A 23,402-nucleotide genomic window follows, 5' to 3' on the forward strand; every position below is an offset into this window, starting at 1 on the left:
GAACGCGGGCTGCCTCCACAGCTGTCAATACCGCCTCTTAACCCCCACTTCTCTTGCTTTCCCGACATTTTCGCGCATGCGCAAACTCCAACTCTCGCTCTCCTCCCGCCGTGCACATGCGCAGAATCATCGTTGTGCGCGGCTCTCCCTTTGCTTCTACGGTCGCAATCCTCTTGCTTCTTTTATTGCGCGTGCGTGTAGCGCTTTTGCAAAGACTCGGAGGTGAAGTGAAGGTAGAGGCTGTGGGGCCGAGGGTCCACTTATAGCTATCAGCCCACAGGCATTTAGTCTACGTTGGAGGTAAACAAATACGGGTCCAGCTTAGGAGAAAAGAAAAACGTCTTACAGCCAGTGTCTAAACTCCAAACAACGGAATGTATCAATGAGACCTTGCATATGGATACACGTGCATTTAAAACGGCCCCGCCGGCGTGTAGAGCTCTTGCCGTTCGCCAGCGCTTTACCGGGGTTATCGCACTTAAGCCTCGGAACAACTTTACCAGGTAGGAACTATTACTGTTCTCGTTTTGAAGACCAGGAAACCTAGGCTCAGAGACATTAAGTAATTTGCCCAAGACAGCACAAGTGGCACAGAAGTGGATGAATCCACATCTGTCAGATTCAGCAGCCCTGGAGTTCTCTACCACGCTGTACGCTCCAACCTGAGCCCACACAGGAGGCGTGGTCTCCTTCCTCAATGGTGTGTGTGTGTGTGTGTGTGTGTGTGTGTGTGCGCGCGCGCGCCCCTGCCTGCCTAGAGTTAATGATTAAGTTTGCTGAAGCCCTTCTTTCCGGTCCTAAGCTGCCTATTGCGAACGCGCTTTCATTGAATCCAGTTTCTCCTACGTCTTAACGTGTTCTTAAACTTTTGAGATAGGAATGGGCAGTTTTCTGTGTCACTTAGGATTTTTTTTGTTTTTTTTTAATGGCGTGGTAAGTGAACTGAATCCAGCAAAGACAAGAGAACTGAATCCAGCAAAGACGAGTTTCTGTTGTGCAACGCATTGGTAAACTGACAGCTACCACGTATTGACTGTGTGCTGTGCACTGTGCTAAATAAATGATTTACGGATTAATCGTGTTTATTGCTCACAACAACCTTATGAAGTAGGTATTATCTTCGCTTTACAGATGAGGACACCTGAGGCTCAGATTAAGAAATCTGCCCCAAAGTCTTAGAACTGGTAAGTAGAAGCACCATATCTAGGCAAACCTGTCTACTTTAAAAAAAATGGGCACTCTGATAGGACAATTAACGATAATAAAGTTGTAAATATTTTAAAACCTTCATTGTGAATGTTAAATAAGACAGTAGATATGAAAGTGCCTGAAGTACTAATAAGGAAGTGGGAGAAGGGTAGCATGGTTTGCATTATTGAAGTGTATTGGAAAAGAAATGGATTTTAGCAATTTGAGATCAAGAAGTAACATGGCAGAGTAGTATAAATAAACTACTTAATCTCTGGTACTTTTGTGCACTACTTAAGTGGGCTTGACTCTGGAACCGAACTGCCTGGGTTTGAATCCCAGCTCCACTACTTACTAGCTGTGTGGCCTTGTTGGGTAAATTATCTGTTGGACTTTTTGTAAAATAAGTATTATTAACACCTCATTGGATTGTTGTAAGGATGTAAATGAGCTAATATTAAAGGAATTTCAACAGTGCTTGGCATATTAGTAAATGTTATTGTCAGTCAGTCATTGATCTTTTAAACTGGCTTCTTTAATGGTTGTTTAAAAAAATCATACTACAGTTAGTGCAATTAGGGGTCAGCATTTTTTTTTTTTTTTTTTCTGAGAGGGAGCCTCACTCTGTTGCCCAGGCTGGAGTACAGTGGCACGATCTTGGCTCACTGCAACCTCCACCTCCCGCGTTGAAGCAGTTCTCCTGCCTCAGCATCCCATGTAGCTGGGATTACAGGTGCGCGCCACCATGCCCGGCTAATTTTTGTATTTTTAGTAGAGACGGGGTTTCACCATATTGGCCAGACTGGCCTCTAACTCCTGACCTCTCTGTCCGCCTCTGCCTCCCAAAGTGCTGGGATTACAGGCGTGAGCCACCACACCGGTCGGGGTTAGCATTCTTTTTCAAGAGCTCCTTAAAACGATAAATCAGACTGACAAATGATTTTTCCCAAATATGAATAATGATCCCTGTTAGGCGAATAAGGATGTTAATTTATTTTACCATCTCATAATACATGGAAATGGAATAGATTTATTGCTTTTTCTGATTGTTAAAGTTAAAAAACCCAGGCCCATCTAAAATATATAAAGTAAAAGTCATCCAAATTTCTAGCATCCAGGGATAACTACATATTGTTTATATTTTAAAAATATAATGTACCTTTGGGGACAATCAGTTGGGGGGGGTCTGGATAAGTGGCATATTTGGGAGACATCTGTAAAATTGTAATAGAACTTACACATAAGTAAGTAACACAATCTGGTTTCCTCACTGTAGAATTTTTTATCTTAGTCCCCTTCTAGATATAATCTGTTAAGAGAATTCTAAAGTGATGATGATAAATGATAACATTTATTGAAGACCTAATATGTGGCAGACACTGGGATAAACAGGTACATGCATTTTCCCATTGAATCCTCATGTAACTCATGAAGTGGGTGCAATTATCTCTATTTTACAGAGACTGAAGTTTCTGTGGAAGTCATTTTTAGAAGATTTAAGTCCAATTGTGTTTAAAGTCTTACGAAAAATTCTTTCATGAAAGCTTCTTGATTTGCTAAAATGGGAGAAAACAAAACCAACTAACATACAGTAGTTCCTGTGCCTGAACAGAGAGCCCAATTGTAAAAAATGGTCTTTTGAAAACTAAGAAATTTATGTTTGACCACAAGGGGGTGCAAATTCCTGAGTTACATTTCAAAGAAAAAACGGAAAAAGTGCTTTTACTTCAGACCATTAAATTCGTGGGTTAAAAACTAGTAAGAATTCCTGCCTGGAACTTTAATACCCTAAAAGTAATGTACTTTATAAGAAGAAAGAACTCAATTACTTAGGTGCTCAATTAGGGCAGAAGTGTCAGCTTGCTTTCTTCAATACAGTCAAGAGTTAATCATCCCTCCCCTACCCCTTTCCACTCACAGTTAGTGTCTCTGCATACCCCTCTTTGTCATAGGAGTAGAACTGAAGTCATAATTTAAAATCTGGGGTTTTGCTCTTGGAAACTGAAATGCAGTCACCAGCAAATGGATGGTAAATATGGGTAGTGTGAAGAACAGAGGTCTTGTAATTTCTATGCTTTTTTTCCCTCCTGCTGTTTATAATGAGTAAGCTACAGCTGATGCAATGTTGGCTTCAACATATTAACTTATTTAGATAAAACTGTGAAAGCTATAGGTCTGTTCGTCTTTCAAGAAAGAACGCAGACTTTGAAGCAGTATATACTATTGAATGTATTAAAAAGTTTGCTTAGCAGGGTTTTCGGGTTCCTTTTATTTTCCTGTTGGTCTTGTTTCTCTGAGATGGACTTAATTTAAAAAATACATCTTTTTTTTGGAAATAATTTCAAATTTACAAAAAGTTACAATATTAAAAAGAGTTCCAAGAACATCCATATCATTTTCTTGCACTTGTACATGGGTGAGTTTTCTTTCTCTCTCTCTCTCTCTCTCTATACACAGTCTATAAAAACACACAGAGGAAAAATGCAAGAAAAAAACTTTCAATCCATATCAAGGTTTTATGATTATAGTTAAAAATATACACATCAAAAAGCCAATCTAAAATTTTGCATTGTTGACACTGCGAAACCATTCTTTTAAGGAACATTGGTGTTCTATGAGCTAGTCCGATTTTTGTTTTTTTAAGAGACAGGGTCTCTCTATATTGCCCAGGCTGGCTTCGAACTCCTGGACTCACGTGATCATCCCGTTCTACCTTCCGAGTAGCTGGGGCTGTAGGCAAGTGCCACTGCACCCAGCTCAGTGATTCTTAAACTTTGAAAATTTGTTGAAAGTTATAGACCCTTTCTCTAGAATCATGCATATATGTGAATAGTTTGCATATAGTTTCAGAGGTGGATGATGGTCCATGGAGTTCCTGAAGAAAAGTAAAGAAAATATCATTCATACATATGGTAAGCAGAATAATGGTCTACCAAAGATATCCAAAGATGTACATGTCCTAATCTATGTGGGATTTGTTAATATGTTACATGGTGAGAGATAATTCAAGTTTCAGATAAAAATTAGGGTTGTTACTCAGATGATCTGAAAATAGATTATTCCGGATCACCTGAGGAGGCCTAATTACATGGTCTTTTAAGTGTGTAAAGGGGAAGCAGAAGAATCCGTGTCAATGATGAGATGTGAGAAAGCCATTGCTGACTCTGAAGGTGGAAGGAGGCCATGAGCCAAAGAATAGTTCATGAGCCCTAGAAGCTGAAAAAGGCAAGAAAACAGACTCTTATGTAAGGCAGCCATGCCTACATCTCTATTTTAGCCCGCTAAGACCCATTTTGAATTTCTGACCTCCAGAACTGTAAGATAATAAATTTCTGTTGTTTTAAGCCACTAAGTTTATGGTAATTTGTTTATGGTAATTTTATGGCATTAGGAAACTAATAAAGGATGTGAAAAGTCATTTTGTATGTATGTTGATGTGTGGTTATGGTAGTCATTAAGTGTGTATGTATACATATATATATATTTTAATACCACCTAGGTATTTTTCTGTTTTTTTTTTTTTTTTTTTTTTGAGGTGGGGTTTCTGTCTCCTAGGCTGGAGTTCAGTGGAGTGATCTTGGCTCACTTTAACCTCTGTCTCCTGGGCTCAAGTGATCCTCCCACCTTAGCGTCCTGAGTAGCTGGGACCACAGGTGCCTGCCACCACACCCACCTAATTTTTTGTATTTTTTGGTAGAGGTGGGGTTTCGTCATGTTGCCTGGGCTGTTCTGTACTTTTTTTTAATGGATTAACAAATCCATAAAAAGTACTTCTTTATCTTTTTTAAAGGTCTGTGAAGTGTCAGACCTCAAGATGGACAACTATTTAATTAGATATAGCATCTTATCTGCTACTGAAATTATATAACTACACAAGATTTACTGAAATTTCTTGGTAAGAATGTGATGAGCTTTTCCTACAAATTTATCCATCTACATTCCCTTTTTAAAATGCAACATTTTGATTTACAGTTATGTTGACAGTATCTTTGTTCTGTCAAGTATCTTGGATAATTTCTTTTCCCTGTAGCTGACAGATTAAAAACAATTCGAAAATTCTCCTCAGAGGTTATTTAAACAGTATATAACTACATGTTTTAATTACTTAGGTATCAGCTTAAGAGAATAAACTGTTTAGAAACAGATTTATTTTGCAGTTGGGTAGATTATTTTAATGGAAGATTAATACAAGTACTTAATTATCTATAAATGTTTTATGTACAAGAAACTTTTTGTGATTTTTTTAAAGGATACCAATATTAGTTACATGGGGGAAAATTTATACACACATCAGGAAATGTAATTGTTTTGGGAAATTTACATGGTTTAGAGCTCCAATTTCTAAAAGTGATTAGAACAGATTCATATATAGCATTTTCAACTTCGATTCTCTGAAGATACTGAGTTAAGATTTTTTTTCCTGTATGAGGAGTTATTTTGCTTACAATATTCTTGGCCACAAATCATGGAACTAAACTAAAATTCATTTACAACTAATAATGGTCAACACTTATTGAGGAAGTATGACCTTTTTTTTTTTTTTTTGAGACGGAGTCTCGCTCTGTTGCCCAGGCTGGAGTGCAGTGGCGCGATCTCAGCTCGCTGCAAGCTCCGCCTCCTGGGTTTACGCCATTCTCCTGCCTCAGCCTCCCGAGTAGCTGGGACTACAGGCGCCCGCCACCTCGCCCGGCTAGTTTTTTGTATTTTTTAGTAGAGACGGGGTTTCACCATGTTAGCCAGGATGGTCTCGATCTTCTGACCTCGTGATCCGCCCGTCTCGGCCTCCCAAAGTGCTGGGATTACAGGCTTGAGCCACCGCGCCCGGCCTTTGTTTTTTTTTTTTTGAGACAGAGTCTTGCTCTGTTGTCTAGGCTGGAGTACAATGGCATGATCTCGGCTCACTGCAACCTTTGCCTCCCGGGTTCAAGCAGTTCTCCTGCCGCAGCCTCCCAAGTAGCTGGTACAACACGCACCATCAGGCCCAGCTAATTTTTTTATTTTTAGTAGAGATGGGGTTTTGCCATGTTGGCCAGGCTGGTCTTGAACTCCTGGCCTCAGGTGATCCACCCACCTTGGCTTCCCAAAGTGGGGTGAGCCACTGCGCCCGGCCGGGAAGTATGAACTTTTTTTTTCACCTACCAATAAGGATTCCTGGAAAGGGATAAACCCATTTGTTTTTGTTAATCTTTCTAAAATTAATGTTAAAATGTTGGCCTTAAATGAGATATTAAATACAGTGTTTTGAAACATTGCTTTTGAAATAATATATGCTTTGTAAGAACTTAATAAAGGATTGTAAGAACTTAATAAAAACCTATTCAGGATTGGAATCATAGAATCTTAAAATATGTCTCTTCTTACTGCCACCTATTGTCTAAGTGTGAGGCTACTGAGAACAAATTTATTCCTACCTGCTTACAATAACCCTTTAAATATGATCATTATTTTTTTGAATCATGATGACAGCAGAATTCCCACTCCCCAACATCCTTTAATGTGTCTTTAATTGTTTTATGATCTTAAACCCTTCACCATCTTGGTTTCCTTCTTCTGGTTATTCTTGTTTAACAAGGCCCCTCTCAAACAGTGACCCCCAGAATGGTATTAATTTTATATATATATATATATACACACACTATATATAGTCTGAAATATACCATGGGTGGGCATTAACTTTTTGTCCTATCCATTACAATTCTTGTATTTACAGAACAATTTTAGATCATAACAGGGACTCATAAATAATGGAAATGGATGTATTGGAAATTTATCAAAAGAAAGTTTTAATGTAAACTGCAGGAGTAAAAAACTTAAAAATTACAACTTATGACTTTCTCAGAGACTGTATTGAGTTGGGATGAATTGGAAGTTGTGGAGGATAGGGAACCAGGAATCTATTACATTCATGTCTTATTTATTTTTAATAAACAGGAGTAAAATTGAGACTCTGGTCTGTAGGAGATATGACTGAGGATGTGTGATCAGTTGAGCCTCATACTACATTTCTATTCCTAATATATAAAATTTATTTCTTATAGTGCAAATCCCTTCTGGCTAGGAGCTAGGAAATTCTTATATGTTTAAAATAAATTAACCTTTTAAGGCAGCTCTGAAGAAGTAATTTATTTTAAATAGGTGAGCAGTTTATAGCTTTTATAGGAATACTTTTTCCTTATTTTTTTCATCATAGGATTAGACCCTATGTTTTTAATTTAAGTCCTTTAAGTTTTGCTGTTAATGTTTAATTTACTTGATGATCCCATACTGTTAATTTTTGACCTAGTGAACTTGGGACAGTATATACAAACCGTTTACCTAATTTTAAGGAAACTCTTTTAAAAAAAAAGATAGGTTTGATATGAAACAGAAGATTAAATTCATTTCAACTTTCCATGTAGCAAAATATCGTATGTATTTAATCAAAGAACTTTTCCCCCCTTATTGGAGGATGCATTTTTATCAGCATAGAGGTTTTGTTTTTTGTTTTTTAATAATTAGATGTTTATGCCATTGGCAAAACAACCCAAAGCCGACATGACCGAACTGCAATACTTTTAATAAACTGCAAGACTACTGATATAGTAGCTATAAAACCCTTTCCTGATAGGAAATTTTTATAGTGTATGACTGAATCTAACAATTCTCCCTCTACCTTTATTTATGCTCGTTTACTTTCTTTTATAGAAAAATGAAATTCTTAAAGTTTAAGCTTTTAGATATAAAAAACGTTAGTATATACAGTTAAATTAAGTTCAAGGTTTCTTTTAAACCACTTGATGTAATTTACTTTGTACATAACTTTTATTTGCCTTTTTAAAATTATTATTATTACAATTTTTTTAGACAGAGTCTTGCTGTATCATGCAGGCTGGAGTGCAGGGGCGTGATCTCAGCTCACTGCAACCTCTGCCTCCCCAGTTCAAGCAATTCTCGTTCCTCAGCTTCCCAAGTAGCTGGAATTACAGGCGCAAGCCACCATGCCCAGCTAATTTTTGTATTTTTAGTACAGACAGGGTTTCTCCATGTTGTCCAGGCTGGTCTCAAACTCCTGATCTCAAGTGATCCTCCTGCCTCAGCCTCCAAAAGTGCTGGGATTATAGGCATGAGCCATGGCACCCACCTTATTTGCCCTTTAAACTAGACCTGTGGACTTTCTTTTGAACATTTTCTCTCCTAATTATAAAATACATGTGCATTAAAGAAAACTGAGAAAAAAATCAGGAATGATTGGAAGCCATTGCTTCTGAAGGCCTCTTACCAATATACCTGTCTCCTCATCTCCTTTCCCAGTTGACCAAAGAATGCTCCATGTTTGTCTTTTATGTATATTAGCATGATTGCATTTCATCCAGTTAGCAGTATTTAATACTGTACTTTGTTTCTCTTCAGGAAAATTATAGTTCGATATCTTGTGAGACAGAAGGTTGCATCTTTCAGTCATCAGAGAGCAAAGTAGGAAAGACTTAGAGAAGCAAAGTCCCTCTGATTCACCTAATGATACACTGTTTTTACTTTAAGGGGGCCACGAGGGTGTATTTACTTTCATCATTTTGGGGTGAGGAATGGTTAGAAACTGAAGGAGCATACATAGGTTAAGTATTATCCATGACAGTAGGGTGGGAGTGAATGGAAGCTCATTTATAGCAGTTCTACTTCCTGATTTATGGGTATGTGTGGGTGGTGTGTTTTAAAGAGATTCTGGTGAACTAACAAGGTGTGATAATTGTATTTTGTTATATATCATATTATTGACCCCCAGACTGCTTAACATATAGCTTAATAATTATTATGGATATCTTTAAATATGCCACATTCACTTTATTAAGAAGTGAACTGATAAGCAACAAGCTGCCATGTGCTGAACAGTATCAGGTACTGGGATAAACAAGGGTTTTAAATGCTGCAAATAGTGTAAGCTGTATAGCCTTCATGGTTTGCTAATAAGGTAATCTGTTGTCATTTCATAATTGAAATACTAGGGGGAATGTTGTAAAAATGTTGTAAAAATGCTCTTTATTATTGTTATTTAAATGGAAGTATTTTTGTGTGGTTTTATAGTCATGGTGGGAAATCATGAGCTTTTGGACTAGGGCAGTGATGACTGGTATACAAGATGAGAGAAAAATCTGTAATGACTCCCTGGTCCCTGTCCTGGTTGTAGAGTACAATGGTGGTATCATTAACCAGGACAGGGACGAGTGGAGGAGGATCATGGCTTTTGAGAGAGAGAGAGAGAGAGAGAGAGAGAGAGTGTGTGTGTGTGTGTATGTGTGTGTGTGTGTATGTTTATGGGTGTGGGATGGAACGCTGGGACAGGAGAAGGAGATGACAAGTCCAGTGAGGACATTTTGAATATGAAAGATTAAGCACTCATGGGATACCTAAGCAGGAAGTTCAGTAAGGAGCTCAACGTACACGACTGAGGCTTAGGAGAAAGGCCTGGGCTGGAAACGGGTATCACTAAATAGGTGGTAGTTGAGATTATGAGGGAAATGGATGCCATTGCTCATAGAGACTAAACATAGAGAAATGAGAACCAAAATTAGTAAATGGGCAAAGTAAGAGGAAGCAGCAGAAGACTGAGAAGGAATGGCCGAGAGAGAGGGGCAGGAACACTAACAGAGCTCAGAGTTAAAGGAGCCAGTGGTAGAGAGGTTTCAAAAGGAAAGAAGTTAGGAGTGTCAGAAGGTAAAGACAGGCTAAGTAAACTGAAAAAGATAAAAGGATTTGGCAGTTCTGTCATTAGTAATGTTTGCCAGAATACTTTCAATGAAACAATGGTGGCAGAATTCTGTTTGTGTTGAGTTGAAAGTATATTAAAATAGGGAAAGGGGCCAGGTGCGGTGGCTCTTGCCTATAATCCCAGCACTTTGGGAGGCTGAGGCAGGCAGATCACCTGAGGTCGGGAGTTCAAAACCAGTCTGACCAACATAAAGAAACCCTGTCTCTACTAAAAACACAAAATTAGCTGGGCATGGTGACGCATGCCTGTAATCCCAGCTTCTCAGGAGGCTGAGGCAGGAGAATTGCTTGAACCCGGGAGGCAGAGGTTGCGGTGAGCCGAGATTACACCACTGCACTCTAGCCTGGGCAACAAAAGCAAACCTCCGTCCCAAACAAACACAAAGAAAAAAGAAAAAAGAGAAAGGTTACAATAAATGTGTATTATTTCAAGGCTCTTGACATTTTCTTAAAAACAAAAGATAATTTTAGGGAGGAGGTTACAGAATAGAGGAGGAGATCTACAGGAGAAGAGAGCTTAACATTTTTATAAAGTATGGGGACAGACTCATCAGAGAGGAGAAATAAGAAAGGATAAAGTATAGTGAGATCTAGTAGGAGATAAAGGTGCAGGTAAAGGAATTAACCCAGAAAAGAGAAAGGACCCCTTTTCCTCTGAGACTAGAAGGGAACAGGTAAGAGAGTTTTATGTATAACTTGTAAATCTAGAGCAGGAAGTTGAGGGAGTTCATAGCTAATAGTTTTCCTTTTAATTTTATTTTTTCCGATAAAGGAGTCATAAAAGAGGTAAGGGTAGAGGTGAAGTAGCAAGTTTGAATTGAAGTAAGATGGTACAAAACATATGCTCTAGGTAATGGAAGAGGGAATTAACGAGGGAGGAAGGTTGTTAGCAGAAGAGGGTGATGTACCTGAGAACCTAGGCTGGATAGGAAAAGACACGAAGCATGTGGGAGATTGTAGTTTGAAGAAATGAGAATAGTTAAGGAATGGGTGTCAAAATTAGGTAAGAAAGCAGGTATTTAGGGAGTAATGGAGTAAAAAACTGCAAGAATAAGTAGTTGTAGTCAGAGATCCATATATTGGACTCTAAGGCTGTAGAATAATTTCTTGGTTATCAGAATATAGAGGCTGTAGCTTTGGGTATGGATTACTGAATGAAGTGGTTTTACGGAGTCAGAGTTCATAGTTTTTCAATGGGTTTTCTATATGGACACTGAAGTGGGAGGTGATGGCAGAAAATGCAGGGGAGGCAGATACTGTCAACAAAGGGCCAGAGTCCTCAACAAAAAGGAATGACTGGGTAATTAATAAGAATGAAAGAAAGGAGTAAAAAATTTCCAAGATTGTTTCATCATGCCTTTTTTTTTTTCCTTGTAAATTAAGAGACATGAGGGTAAGGAGAGGGTAAGGACTATGTTTGAATTAATTCAACAAATGCAAATATTTGTTGAATTAATAAGTGAATGATAAGCTCATGTTGAATAAATATTTCAGAAAACTTCAGGTTTTTTTTTCTTATTATAAGCAATTGATATTAAAGAAAGTACAAATGAGCAGGATGTAGGAAAAAATAATCCCATCAGCCTGAAATACCTACCCCCAACACCCTTTGTTATTAAACTTTTTGTTTAAATCTGTTTGTTGTTCATATTTTTTTTTTCCTAGCAATATTCAGTTGTATACTTTAATGTCTAAATAAGTATTTTCTTATGGAATATAAGGATGTACTATAATTTAAGCAGGTCCTTATTTTGGGGCATTTATATTGATTCCACCCAAGTTTCTTCTACGGGTAAAACGAAAAATCTAATAGCTTTTTTTTTTTTGGACAGAGTTTCGTTCTTGTCACCCCAGGCTGGAGTGCAATGGCATGATCTTGGCTCACTGTAACCTCTGCCTCCCAGGTTCAAGCAATTCTGCCGCCTCAGCCTCCTGAGTAGCTGGGACTACAGGCGCGTGCCATCATGCCTGGCTAATTTTTGATTTTTAGTAGAGACAGGATTTCACTATGTTGGACAGGCTGGTCTTGAACTTCTGACTTCAGGTGATCTGCCCGCCTTGGCCTCCCAAAGTGTTGGGATTACGGGCGCAGCCACCACACCCGGCTAATTTTTGTATTTTTAGTAGAGATGAGGTTTCACCATGTTGGCCAGGCTGGTCTTGAACTTCTAACCTTGGGTGATCTGCCCACCTCAGCCTCCCAAAGTGCTGGGATTACAGGTGTGTGCCACCACGCCCAGCATAATAGCTAAATTTTTGCCTTACTTATATTATAAGGATTCTTAGAAGTAGATTTTCTAGTGTGGCTTCATAGAGATCCTATTTATCTTTATTTTATGGCCATTTCTAACAGGCTTATTTATGTGCATTCCATCCAGGATTGGAATCCTGGACAATGGACAGTGTTGCAGGTATTGAGTGATGCAGGCATGCTGACAGCCACAAAAGTGAGAACTGTTAATCACAGGTCCTTCTTCACAAGAAGAATGATGGGTATTTTTAAAACTTGGAATCAAGTATAGTTTTCATGAGCACAGTAAGAGATGATTCATGAGCTGAATACAGGATATAGTAGTCAATTCAGAAATGTATATTCAAATTAAATAAAAACCTCTTATAATAGTCTATATTTGTTGATAATATTGAACTTTAGTAGAGGTTTTTTTCCATAAATTTTAAAACTGTGGCAAAATACTTCATAAAGTTTATCAACTTAACCATTTTTAAGTGTACACTTCAATGGTATTAAATACATTCATTATGTTGTAACCATCACCACCATTCATCTTTGTAGCTAGTAGAGGTATTAATATACCAGTCTTGAATAGTCATCAAAGTCACTCTACCTCAAACTTTTCCACAAAAGTATGGTTAATAGCAGAGAGGAGTGAACAACTGCCTTAAAAACTTGGTCCCAAGCTAGAATTCTTTTTAGCTTCATGTTTTGTCTTAGATTTAATGTAAATGTAGTGTTACTTACCATAATGGTCCTATATTTAGTAAAAATATAATGATTATACATTTTTTCAAAATCTCTGAGGGAGGCTGATCTTTAAGGAGATGCCCCATGTTTGGTGCTGGCACACCAAAAGTCCCCCTTGCCCCAAGCAGGACTTTCAGAGGCAAGGTTCTAAGCCATTTCATGGTTGAATAATATGCCTCTTTTCATTTTTCTTTTTTCTTTCTTTGAGACAGTCTTGCCATGTCACCCAGGCTAGAGTGCAGTGGCATAATCTCAGCTCACTGGAACCTCCGTCTCCTGGGTTCAAGCGATTCTCCTGCCTCCGCCTCCCGAATAGCTAGGATTACAGGTGCCCGCCACCATGCCTGGCTATTTTGTATTTTAAGTAGAGACAGGGTTTCACCATGTTTGCCAGGCTGGTCTTGAACTCCTGACCTCAAGAGATCTCCTGCCTTGGCTCCCAAAGTGTTGGGATTACAGGCGTGAGCCACCACACCGGCTTTTTTTTTTTTTTTTGAGACAAAGTCTTGCTCTGTCACCCAGGCTGGAGTGCAGTGGCATCTTGGGATCTTGGCTCACTGCAACCACTGCCTCCCAGGTTCAAGCAATTCTCATGCCTCAGCCTCCTGAATAACTGGGATTACAGGTGCGCGCCACCATGCCTGACTAATTTTTGTATTTTATTAGAGAGGGGGTTTTGCCATGTTGGCCAGGCTGATCTTGACCTCCTGACCTCAGGTGATTCGCCTGCCTTGGCCTCCCAAAGTGCTGGGATTACAGGTGTGAACCACCATACCCAGCCTTCATTTTTGTTTTACGGTTTAGCCAAGACTACTTATACTAGTGTATGTCAAGGAGTAGACTGATTGATGTTCACCCTCTTCGAATGTGAGTGTCACAGAAACTGTGAAATTCACAGAGTAAAAATTTAGAAGTATCCTTTTATATTATATTTGCCCTAGTAATCATGCATACTTCATCATTATTAATGCCATGAGACAATCTTATTATACAAATAGAATAATTTCACGTGCTGGCTAGGGCCATAGCCCCACTTTTCCAAAGAGTATTAACTTTTCAACTATCCATGCATTATGACTCCAGAGACTTGTAAACCCTCTCAGGTGTAATACATTTTTTTTTTTCTTTTTTTTGAGACAGAGTCTTGCTCTGTCATAAGGCTGGAGTGCAGTGGCGCTATCTCGGCTCACTGCAACCTCTGCCTCCTGGGTTCAAGCGATTCTCCTGCCTCAGCCTCCCGCGTAGCTGGGACTACAGGTGCGTGACACCATGCCCAGCTAATTTTTGTATTTTTAGTAGAGACGGGGTTTCACCATGTTGGCCAGGCTGGTCTTGATCTCTTGACCTCATGATTCACCCGCCTCGGCTTCCCAAAATGCTGGGATTACAGGCGTGAGCCACCGCGCCTGGCCCAGGTGTAATAATTTTGTTCTTCATGCCTGGTCCCATTTCAGAAGATTAGTGATTACATTGAAGGATAGTAGCAAAATTGGAACTAAAGTCTGGGTTTCTTAACTCCTAGTTGAGGGTCTTTCCAATTACACCAAAAGGGAAAGAGTTACATATAACAAGAGGTAAGACATAAGTTATCTACCTGACCCCACAAAACCACTTTAAGCCATCCTAAGAGTGGTCTCTTTTTTTCCCTCCCTCTCTCCTTCCCTTCAGCTTTCCTTTCTTCTTCCTACGTTTTTTTTGGGGGTAACTCGAAAGCACCCCAGTTCTCAGAATTAAAAGGTTAAAAATATTTTAGTACTCTCCAAGATACAAAGTAGACTACTAGAGTTTTTTTTTTGTTGTTGTTGTTGTTGTTTCTCAAGCTTGGGACATAAAGCTCAGAGCTCAGAACAGTAGAATTTTAGAAAGGAATAGATAGGATACATGAAAGAGGCTGCTGGAATATGAAAAAACTGGAGTAAAAATAAGCAAATCAATACTTCTGAAATGAAGCCTTCATTGGTAGAAAAAAAAATGTAGGTCACAAAAATGAGTGAGCAGAGGTTCTTGATTTCTAATTATTGAAGATTCCTATCTAGTGGTATTCTAATATGTTTACCAAATTATGAGTTGCATTACTTTTTAAAAACCTAAAACCTAGTCAAGAGTTACAGAGTGTCCCTGGTTTATTCGTGTGGTAAGTTTTCAGTTCCAGTTATTAGGCAAAACAAAAATTGCTAATACGTAATAATGTAAAATAAGTGATTGGTAGAATAAAACAAAAGGGATTCATATAGCTTTTGTACTGTCTTCTTGAAAAAGGCATATTTGGCCATAAAAGCTAATACATACTTTAGGAATGGAAATGATTTAACCTGATTTTTCCAAGTAAGATTTGTTCAAGAATAATGAACTTACGTTGTCAGTTATGGGTTCAAGCATTAATTCACTTTGGACTGCTTATATTCAACAGTATGCTGTCTACGTAAAGAGTTACATGGAATTAAATTTTAGCATTGGAATCTATTTGAGATAGCATTATCTTTTATATTCAAATGAAAAATTATGGGGCTCTAGAATTAAGTGTTACTAAGTTGATATAGATAGAATAATAGTTGTATTACAAGGAAAAAAGCAAAGATAATATTGTATAGGGTTTGAATCATACACTGTCACTACAGTTGTTTTTTTAAAAATTGTGATTGTTTGTTGATTCATTCAAAACCGTTTGAAAATTGTGAGGGAGCCAGAAAAGGGGACAATATTTGGATGTATAATTTAGATGTATAGTTTGCTTGCTTATCAGGGAATGGTTAAGTTCCTTTTTTCTGTATATTTTAATTGGTGAAATTAAGAGTTTTTATTCTTCTAGATTACTTTGTAAAATAACATGGCATTTTATAGATCTATGAGATAACTGAGGCTCATACATGTTGAGTTTTAATGTGTGGAGGAGTCTGATGTGCATCCAAGTCTGTCTGCCCCTAATGTCTCTGTTTTTAACCACTATCCTCAGAATGAAATACATTCATATAGTAGAGACCAATTCTTAAACAAAAGTCATCTTTACTCACAAAATTAATCTGTGAAGTACCCACTGTTCTCAGTTTCTGTCCCTCTCACTTTTTCTTTCTAGTGCTTTGCAGTTTTTAATGAAAGTGATTTTTTTTCTGAAATTATTATTTTCATGTTTTTTATTAGAGGATTAAATTTGTTGCTAAGATCATTTAGTTAAGTCTTTTGCAGTCTTTTAAGATTAGACTTAATCTTAAGTCTAAACTTAAAGATTGCCTTGAAGTATATTATTTAGCTGTATTGCATTATTCTTCCTTATGTAATGAGCTATAGACTGAGCACTCCTTGACAAATCACAAGAATAAGACCCAAAGAATCAAACTTTTCCAAGTAACTTAACTGCATCCCAGGACAAAACTCAGGAACATTTAGAGGAACAGAAGAATATCCAGCAGCCAACAGATAAAATTCACAGTGCCTTTCCAGGCACGCAAGGAAGCCGGAAAAATGATCCACAATGATAAGAATAATCAATCATCTGAAAGTGACCTTAAGCAGAGAAAGATGTTAGAACTAGTAAAGACAGTGAACATTATTATAACTATATTCTATATTTTCAGAAAGTAGAGACATGAAAGACATTTTTAAAAACTCAGTGTGGTTCTAGGGATGAAAACTACAATATCTGAGATCTGCTAATGATATTTGTAGCAGATTAGACATGGCAGAAGAAAAGGTTAGTGAACTTGAAGGATATAGCAAAAGAAACTATTCAGAAATGAAAGAGAGAAAAAAGAATGACAAAAGCATCAGTGAGCTATGGGACAAACTTCCAGAATCCTTATGTAAACATAATCAAAGGCATCAAAGGAGAGGAGAAAAGCAGATACAAAAGGGATATTTGAAAAAATAATGGCCAAAATTTTCAAATTGGACAAAAACTATTAACTCACAGATCCAAGAACTCAACAAGAAGAAAACTACACTAAAGAATGTCATAATCAAATTATTCAAAGCCAGTGATAAAAAATATTGAAAGCAGCCACATGTTATAGAGTAACAAAGATAAGGCTGACAGCAGATTTCTCATTGGAAACATTGCAAGTGAAGAGATAGTAGAACATAAAGTACTGAAAGAAAAAAATGTTAACCTAGGATTTGATACTCAGCAAAATATCATTCAAAAAACAAAGGCAAAAATAAAGATGTTTTCAGACATACGAAAACAAATGATTTTTTACCATCAGGTAGACTGAAGGTAGACTGTGGTAGATTGAAGATGTATACTGCCTTAAGGCAACCAGTAGAATAACAAAACAGTTATAGCTAATAAGTCAACAAAGGAGATAAGATAGAATCCAAAAAAAAAAAAGGTGGAAAAAGGAACAAATAAGTGGTGAAACTAATAGAAAAATGGCAAGGCAATAGACTGTAATCGTATCAGCAATCACATTAAATGTATATTATCTAAATATCCCACTTAAAAGGCAAAGATTGTCAGATAAAAAGCAAGACTGCTTTTGGACCTGGATGAACAGGAAGCACCATCATGGAAGTCGTCTCCTGCCACAACAACGACTGAAAGGTTCAACACCAGGAGCCCAAGAGCCAGGACATCTACTGAAGGCTGTTGGTTAAGCTGTATATGTTTCTGGCCAGAAGAAACTCTACCTTCAACCAAGTTATGGTGAAGAGGTTATTTATGAGTTGCACCAAATGGCCATCTCTGTCTCTTTCCTGGATGATCTGGAAGATGAAGCTTTCTGGCCAGGAAAACAAAACAGCTGTGGTTGTGGGGACCATAATGGGTTCAGGACGTGCCCAAACTGAAGGTGTGTGCACTGCATGTGAGCAGTTGGGCCTGCAGCCAGATCGCCAAGGCTGGGGACAAGATCCTCACCTTCAACCAGCTGGCCCTGGACACCCTCAAAGGCTGTGGCACCATCCTGCTCTCTGGTCCTTACAAGGGCCAAGAGGTGTACTGGCATTTTGGCAAGGCCCTGGGAACCCAGCACAGCCACACTAAGCCCTGTGACCACTCCAAGTTCAAGCACATCAGAGGCCGATGGGCCAGCCAAGGCTATAAAAACTAAACCTGGATCCTCTACTCTTATTAAAAAGACTTTAGCCTGGGCGCAGTGGCTCATGCCTGTAATCCCAGCACTTTGGGAGGCCAAGGTGGGCAGATCACTTGAGCCTAGGAGTTCAAGACCAGTCTGGGCAACAAGTGAAACTCCATGTCTATAAAAAAAATTCAAAAAAAAAAAATTAGTTGTGAGTGGTGGTACATGCCTGTAGTGCCAGCTACTTGGGAGGCTGAGGCAGGAGGATCGCTTGAGCCCAGGAAGTCAAGGCTGCAGTGAGCCATGATCGTACCACTGCACTCCACCCTGGGTGACAGAGGGAGACCCTGTCTTGAAACAAAAAATTTTGGATGCTGGGGGAAAATAAAAAACAAGATCCAACTATATAATGTCAATAAGAAACACATTTTAGGCTGGGTGCGATGGCTCACGCCTTTAATCCCAGCACTTTGGGAGGTCAAGGCAGTTAGATCACCTGAGGTCAGGAGTTCAAGACCAGCCTGGTCAACATGGCGAAATCTTGTCTCTACTAAAAACACAAAAATTAGCCAGGCATGGTGGCGGGTGCCTGTAATCCCAGCTACTTGGGAGGCTGAGGCAGGAGAATTGGATGAATGCAGCAGGCAGAGGTTGCAGAAAGCAGAGATCACGCCACTGCACTCCAGCCTGGGAGACAGAAAAAAAAAAAAGACATTTTACATACAAAGACATAATAACATTAAGAGTAAAAGGATGACCAGGCACAGTGGCTCATGCCTGTAATCACAGCACATTGGGAGGTTGAGGCAGGAGGATCACTTGAGCCCATGAGTCTGAGGCCTGCACAAAAAATTAGCCAAGTGTGGTGGTGCATGCCTGTAGTCCCAGCTACTCGGGAGGCTGAGGTGGGAGGATAGCTTGAACCCAGGAGGTCAAGGCTGTAGGGAGTGGTGATCATGCCACTGTACTCCAGGCTGGACAACAAAGTGAAACTCAATCTCAAAAACAACAACAACACCACCAACAAAAAAAGTGAAAGGATGAAAAAAGATATATCATACTGATGCTGGCATTAGTCAAAAGAAAACTGGTGTGGCTATATTAACATGAAATAGGTAGATTTCAAAGCAAATAATATTACCAGGAATAAAGAAGGCCAATAATAAAAGGGCTAGTTAATCAGAAGGATACAATAATCCTACATAGTTTTGTCTCAAATAATAAAGCTTCAAAATATGTAAATCAAAAACTGACAGAAGTGCAAGGAGAAAGAAACCATAGTTACAGTCAGAGATTTCAATACCCCTCTTTAAATGATTGCTAAAAGAAGTAGAAACTTAAAAAGATATAGTAAACTCAAGCAACACTGTAACCAAACTAACAGTACAGGTTGAGTATTTCCCTAATCTGAAATACAAAATGCTCCAAAATCCAAAATTTTTTGAGCACCAACATGACCCAATTATCTTGGGTCCTATTCCCAGGATATCTTATTATGTATATACAAATATTCAGAAAATCCAAAAAACTTTGAAATCTGAAACATTTCTGGTCCCAAGCATTTTGGATAAGGGATACTCAATCTGTAATAGAGTATATATTCTCTTTAAAGTATACATGAAACATTTACCCAAATAGATCATGTTCTAGGCCAGAGGTTAGCAAACTATGGCCCTGAGGCCAAATGTAGTCTGTTTTTGTATAGTCCATGAACTAAAAATGGTTTTTACATTTTGAAAGATTTCTTTAAAAAGGAAGAAAATATGTGACAAAGATCATATGTGGCCCACAGAGTTTAAAATATTTACTGTCTGACCCTTTATAGAAGTTTACCAGCCCTTGTTTTAGGCAATAAAACATGTCTCAGTAAATTTTAAAGGATTCAAATCATGCAGAGTATGTCTTCTGACTACAGTAGAATTAAAATTAGAAATCAATAACAGAAAGCTGTCTGGAAAATCCCCAAATGTTTGGAAACAAAATAACATGCTACTAAATAACCTTCTAATAACCCATTGATTAAAATAGGAGCGCAGTGAAATTAGAAGGCATTTCGAGCTGAATGAAAATAAAAACAAAGCATATCAAATTTTGTGGCATGCCACTAAAGCAGTATGTAGGAAGACATTTATAAGCAAAATGCTTCTATTAGAAAATATTAAAGATCTCAAGTCAGTGAGCTTCCACCTTAAGAAATTAGAAAAGAAGAACAAATTAAACACAAAGAAACAAAAGAAAAGAAATAATAAAGATCAAAGTAGAAATAAATGAAATAGAAAACAAAGTCCATTGAGAATATTAATGAAACCAAACCCTGGTTCTTTGAGACAAATAAAATTGATAAACTTTTGCCAGGCTGCTCAGGGGGAAAAAAAAAGAGAAGACCCATATTACCAATATCAGGAATGAGAGATGAAATATGACAAATTCTACAGATACTTAAAGGCTAACAAAGGAATATTATGAAATATTATGAAAAACCTTAAGCAAATAAAACTCAACAACTTAGATGAAATGGTCAAATTCCTTGAAAGACGTAACTACCAAAGCTTACTCAAAAAGAAATAGAGCCGGGTGCAGTGGCTCACGCCTGTAATCCCAGCATTTTGGGAGTTTGAGGTGGGCAGATCACTTAAGTCCAGGAGTTTGAGACCAGCCTGGGCAATGTGAAGAAACCCCATCTCTACTAAAAATACAAAAAAATTAGCTGGGTGTGGTGGCGCATGGCTGTAGTCCCAGCTACTTGCAGGGCTAAGGTGGGAGGAACACTTGAGCTCGCAAGATTGAGCCTTGATTATGCCACTGCATTCCAGCCTGGGTGAAAGATTGAGACCTTGTGTAAAAAAAAAAAAAAAAAAAAAGAAAAAAGAAAAAATAGATAACCTCCAAAGCTATATATCTATTTTTTAAAAATTAAATTAATAGTTAAAAATATTCTCACAAAACACTGGTAGATTCTTCCAAACACTTAGTGATAACACTGTGTATACCAATTACACACAAATCTTCCAGAAAACTGAAGAGGAAGGAATACTTGCCAGTTTATTTTTTGGGGCCAGCATTACCCTGATACCTAAACCACACAAAGCCATTAAAAGAAAAGAAAACTATAGCCCAGTTTCCCTCTTGAACGTGGATGCAATAATTCTAAACTAAACAAGTAAAATCTAACAAGATATAAGAAAGTTAGTATTACTGGATGAGGTTTATCCCAAAAATATGTCATTGCTTTAAATTTAAAAATTAATCATTGTAAGTTACTATATTAAGCTAAAAAAGAAAATCTGATCATCTCAATAGACACACACAAAAAATCTGACAAAATCCCGTATTTGTTCCTGATTTAAAAACAAACAAACAAACAAAAACACTAACCTTTTAGCAAACTAGGAATAGAAGGATACTTTCTCAACCAAAGACATCTATAAAAATCCTACAGATAGCCTTATGCGTAACGATGAAAAACTGCATGCTTTCATTTTCCTCCTAAGATAAAGAATAATACAAAGATATTTTCTTTGCTCTGACCACTTTCATTCAACATCAGAGGTTCTGACCAGGGAAAAGGCAAGAAAAAGAAATAAACCACATTCAAGTTAGAAAGGAAGAAATACAACTGATGATAGCCATCATTCCTAAGAGTTCCCCCTGCCTCTTTATAATCCTTGCCTCCTCTTACCTCTCCCTAGGAAACCACTGGCCTGTTTTCTGTCACTATAGACCAGTTTGCATTTTCTAGAACTGATATATGTGGAATCATACAGTATATTACTCAATTTTTTTGTCAGAAATTGATAACTTATCTTACAATCAAAGTTCATACATAAACATTTGATCTTCATTCCATTCCCTCATTAGTCCATAGAGAGTCAATCAATTTTTCTTTCTTTTATTTATTTATTTTAATGAAACAGGGTCTTGCTGTGTTACCCAGGCTGGAGTGCAGGCTTACTTCAACCTCTAACTCCTGGGCTCAGGTGATCCTCCTGCCTAAGCCTCCAGAGTAGCTGGGACTACAGGGGTGTGCCACCATGCCTGGCTAACTTTTTAAAATTTTTTTGTATTGATGGGGCCTTGCCATGTTGCCCAGGCTGGTCTTGAACTCCCGGGCTCAAGACCTCCCAAAGTGCTGGGATTACAGGCGTGAGCCACTGCGCCTGGACTCAATTTCTGTATGATGATGACTTTCACATGTACATCAGCAGGCCAGATAGCTTATCAAGAAAGCTTGTCCTCTGTCTTCTAGTAATATCCCACTTAGATCTGACATTAAGTTTATTTTTTTCAAGGTATTTCTTCCAAATTTCTTGGCTACTATTGGTGATAACACAAGTTTTTGGACCTTTAAGTTTAGAATCTTAGGTTCATTTCCTTATTTTATTTCTTCCCTATAAATGATCACTAAACATGTTACTTCTTATAGTTACTTCTTTGTAAGGCACTGCAGATATGTTTCTTTTCATTTTAAAAATTGCCCATTTAATTCAAGCTATTAAATCTCAAGCTTGTACTATATAGCCTCATCATGCCATACCCATGTCCCCACTAGCCTATATAAAACATAAAATACTTTGCATCAAACTCGCTGGGCGAATAAGAAAAACCTGATTGACTGGAAAAAGCAAATGTAAATGTAATCTCCTTTCTTTTCAGTTATTCTACCAGAAAGGAATAAAGAACAGAACCTTCAGGAATTGAGTCACAATGCAGACAAATATCATATGGGAGATTATTGCAAGGAAGAGATTGATGATAGTATTTTCTACTAGCCATTGGGAAGATAAAAGGAGACAGAAGATTGAAGTCTTTTCCAGCCATTCTTTCCCTTTTTGCTTCCAAACTCCTCAACGGGGAACCTTCATATGTGCAGTATTTATATTGGATCACACTGATGATTATAAAGGTTCCTAGGAGGCTAGAAGCCAACCAACAGAGAAGGGAAAGCAGTCTGTTCTGAACATAGGGACATAAGTTCATTCATGCCATGTATCTTTTCAGCATGTTTCTCCCACTTAGAAACATCTAGCATGTAAGGCCTTTTAATATTAATATAAGCCCAATACCAGCTCTTTCCCTTTGTATTTCATCTCTTTCTGCTCTCCTATTTGTATTTTGTGTTCCTATCAAAGTGTCATATCTGAGAGATGACCTGCCTGTTTCTGTTCTATAACAGTTTTGTTTGCTGCTATGCCTCTAGAACAGTGCCTGGCACACAGTAAGCACTCAATAAACCTTTGCTGAATGAATGAATGGTTATCTTTTCTCTGGCAATCCAAATTCACTACTCCTTAAAAATTCTATGTAAGATTTGCTGGCTGGGCACAGTGGCTCACGCCTGTAATCCCAGCACTTTGGGAGACCGAGGCAGGTGGATCACCTGAGGTCAGAAGTTTGAGACCAGCTTGGCCAACATGGCAAAACCCCGTCTCTACTAAAAGTACAAAAATTAGCCAGGCGTGGTGGCGGGCACCTGT

The 23,402-nt window shown here is 38.1% G+C and overlaps 1 protein-coding gene and 1 pseudogene across 5 annotated transcripts; both read left to right on the top strand.

The window, feature by feature from the left end:
* The first annotated feature begins 112 nt into the window (after nucleotides 1-112).
* LOC103879248 (leukemia-associated protein 1) lies at nucleotides 113-23,178 on the top strand. Of its 5 annotated transcripts, none has more exons than XR_001896871.2 (3): nucleotides 113-503; nucleotides 1,132-1,184; nucleotides 22,582-23,178. XR_001896871.2 is itself a non-coding variant. In XM_017951253.2 (2 exons), exons 1-2 carry the CDS (start codon nucleotides 383-385, stop codon nucleotides 22,695-22,697), a joined length of 237 nt encoding a protein of 78 aa, XP_017806742.1. In that variant the 5' UTR covers nucleotides 174-382; the 3' UTR covers nucleotides 22,698-23,178. The 5 variants fall into 5 exon arrangements, 1 of the variants encoding a protein (XP_017806742.1); XR_004178603.1 differs by lacking the exon at nucleotides 22,582-23,178 and adding an exon at nucleotides 2,480-4,536; XR_639784.4 differs by adding an exon at nucleotides 2,480-2,580 and having other exon boundaries at nucleotides 387-1,184; nucleotides 22,582-22,687.
* Nucleotides 17,287-18,089, top strand: LOC101000475 (annotated as a pseudogene).
* Nucleotides 23,179-23,402: the final 224 nt, after the last annotated feature.

Source organism: Papio anubis, chromosome 15 (assembly GCF_008728515.1).
Source record: "Papio anubis isolate 15944 chromosome 15, Panubis1.0, whole genome shotgun sequence".
In the NCBI taxonomy this organism is placed as follows: Eukaryota; Metazoa; Chordata; class Mammalia; order Primates; family Cercopithecidae; genus Papio; species Papio anubis.

Coding starts and splice junctions, on each gene's coding strand:
- LOC103879248 (XM_017951253.2), top strand. CDS start 383: ATGAGACCTTGCATATGGATACACGTGCATTTAAAACGGCCCCGCCGG. Junction 504..22,581: donor CCTCGGAACAACTTTACCAG/GTAGGAACTATT, acceptor CTTTCTTTTCAG/TTATTCTACCAGAAAGGAAT.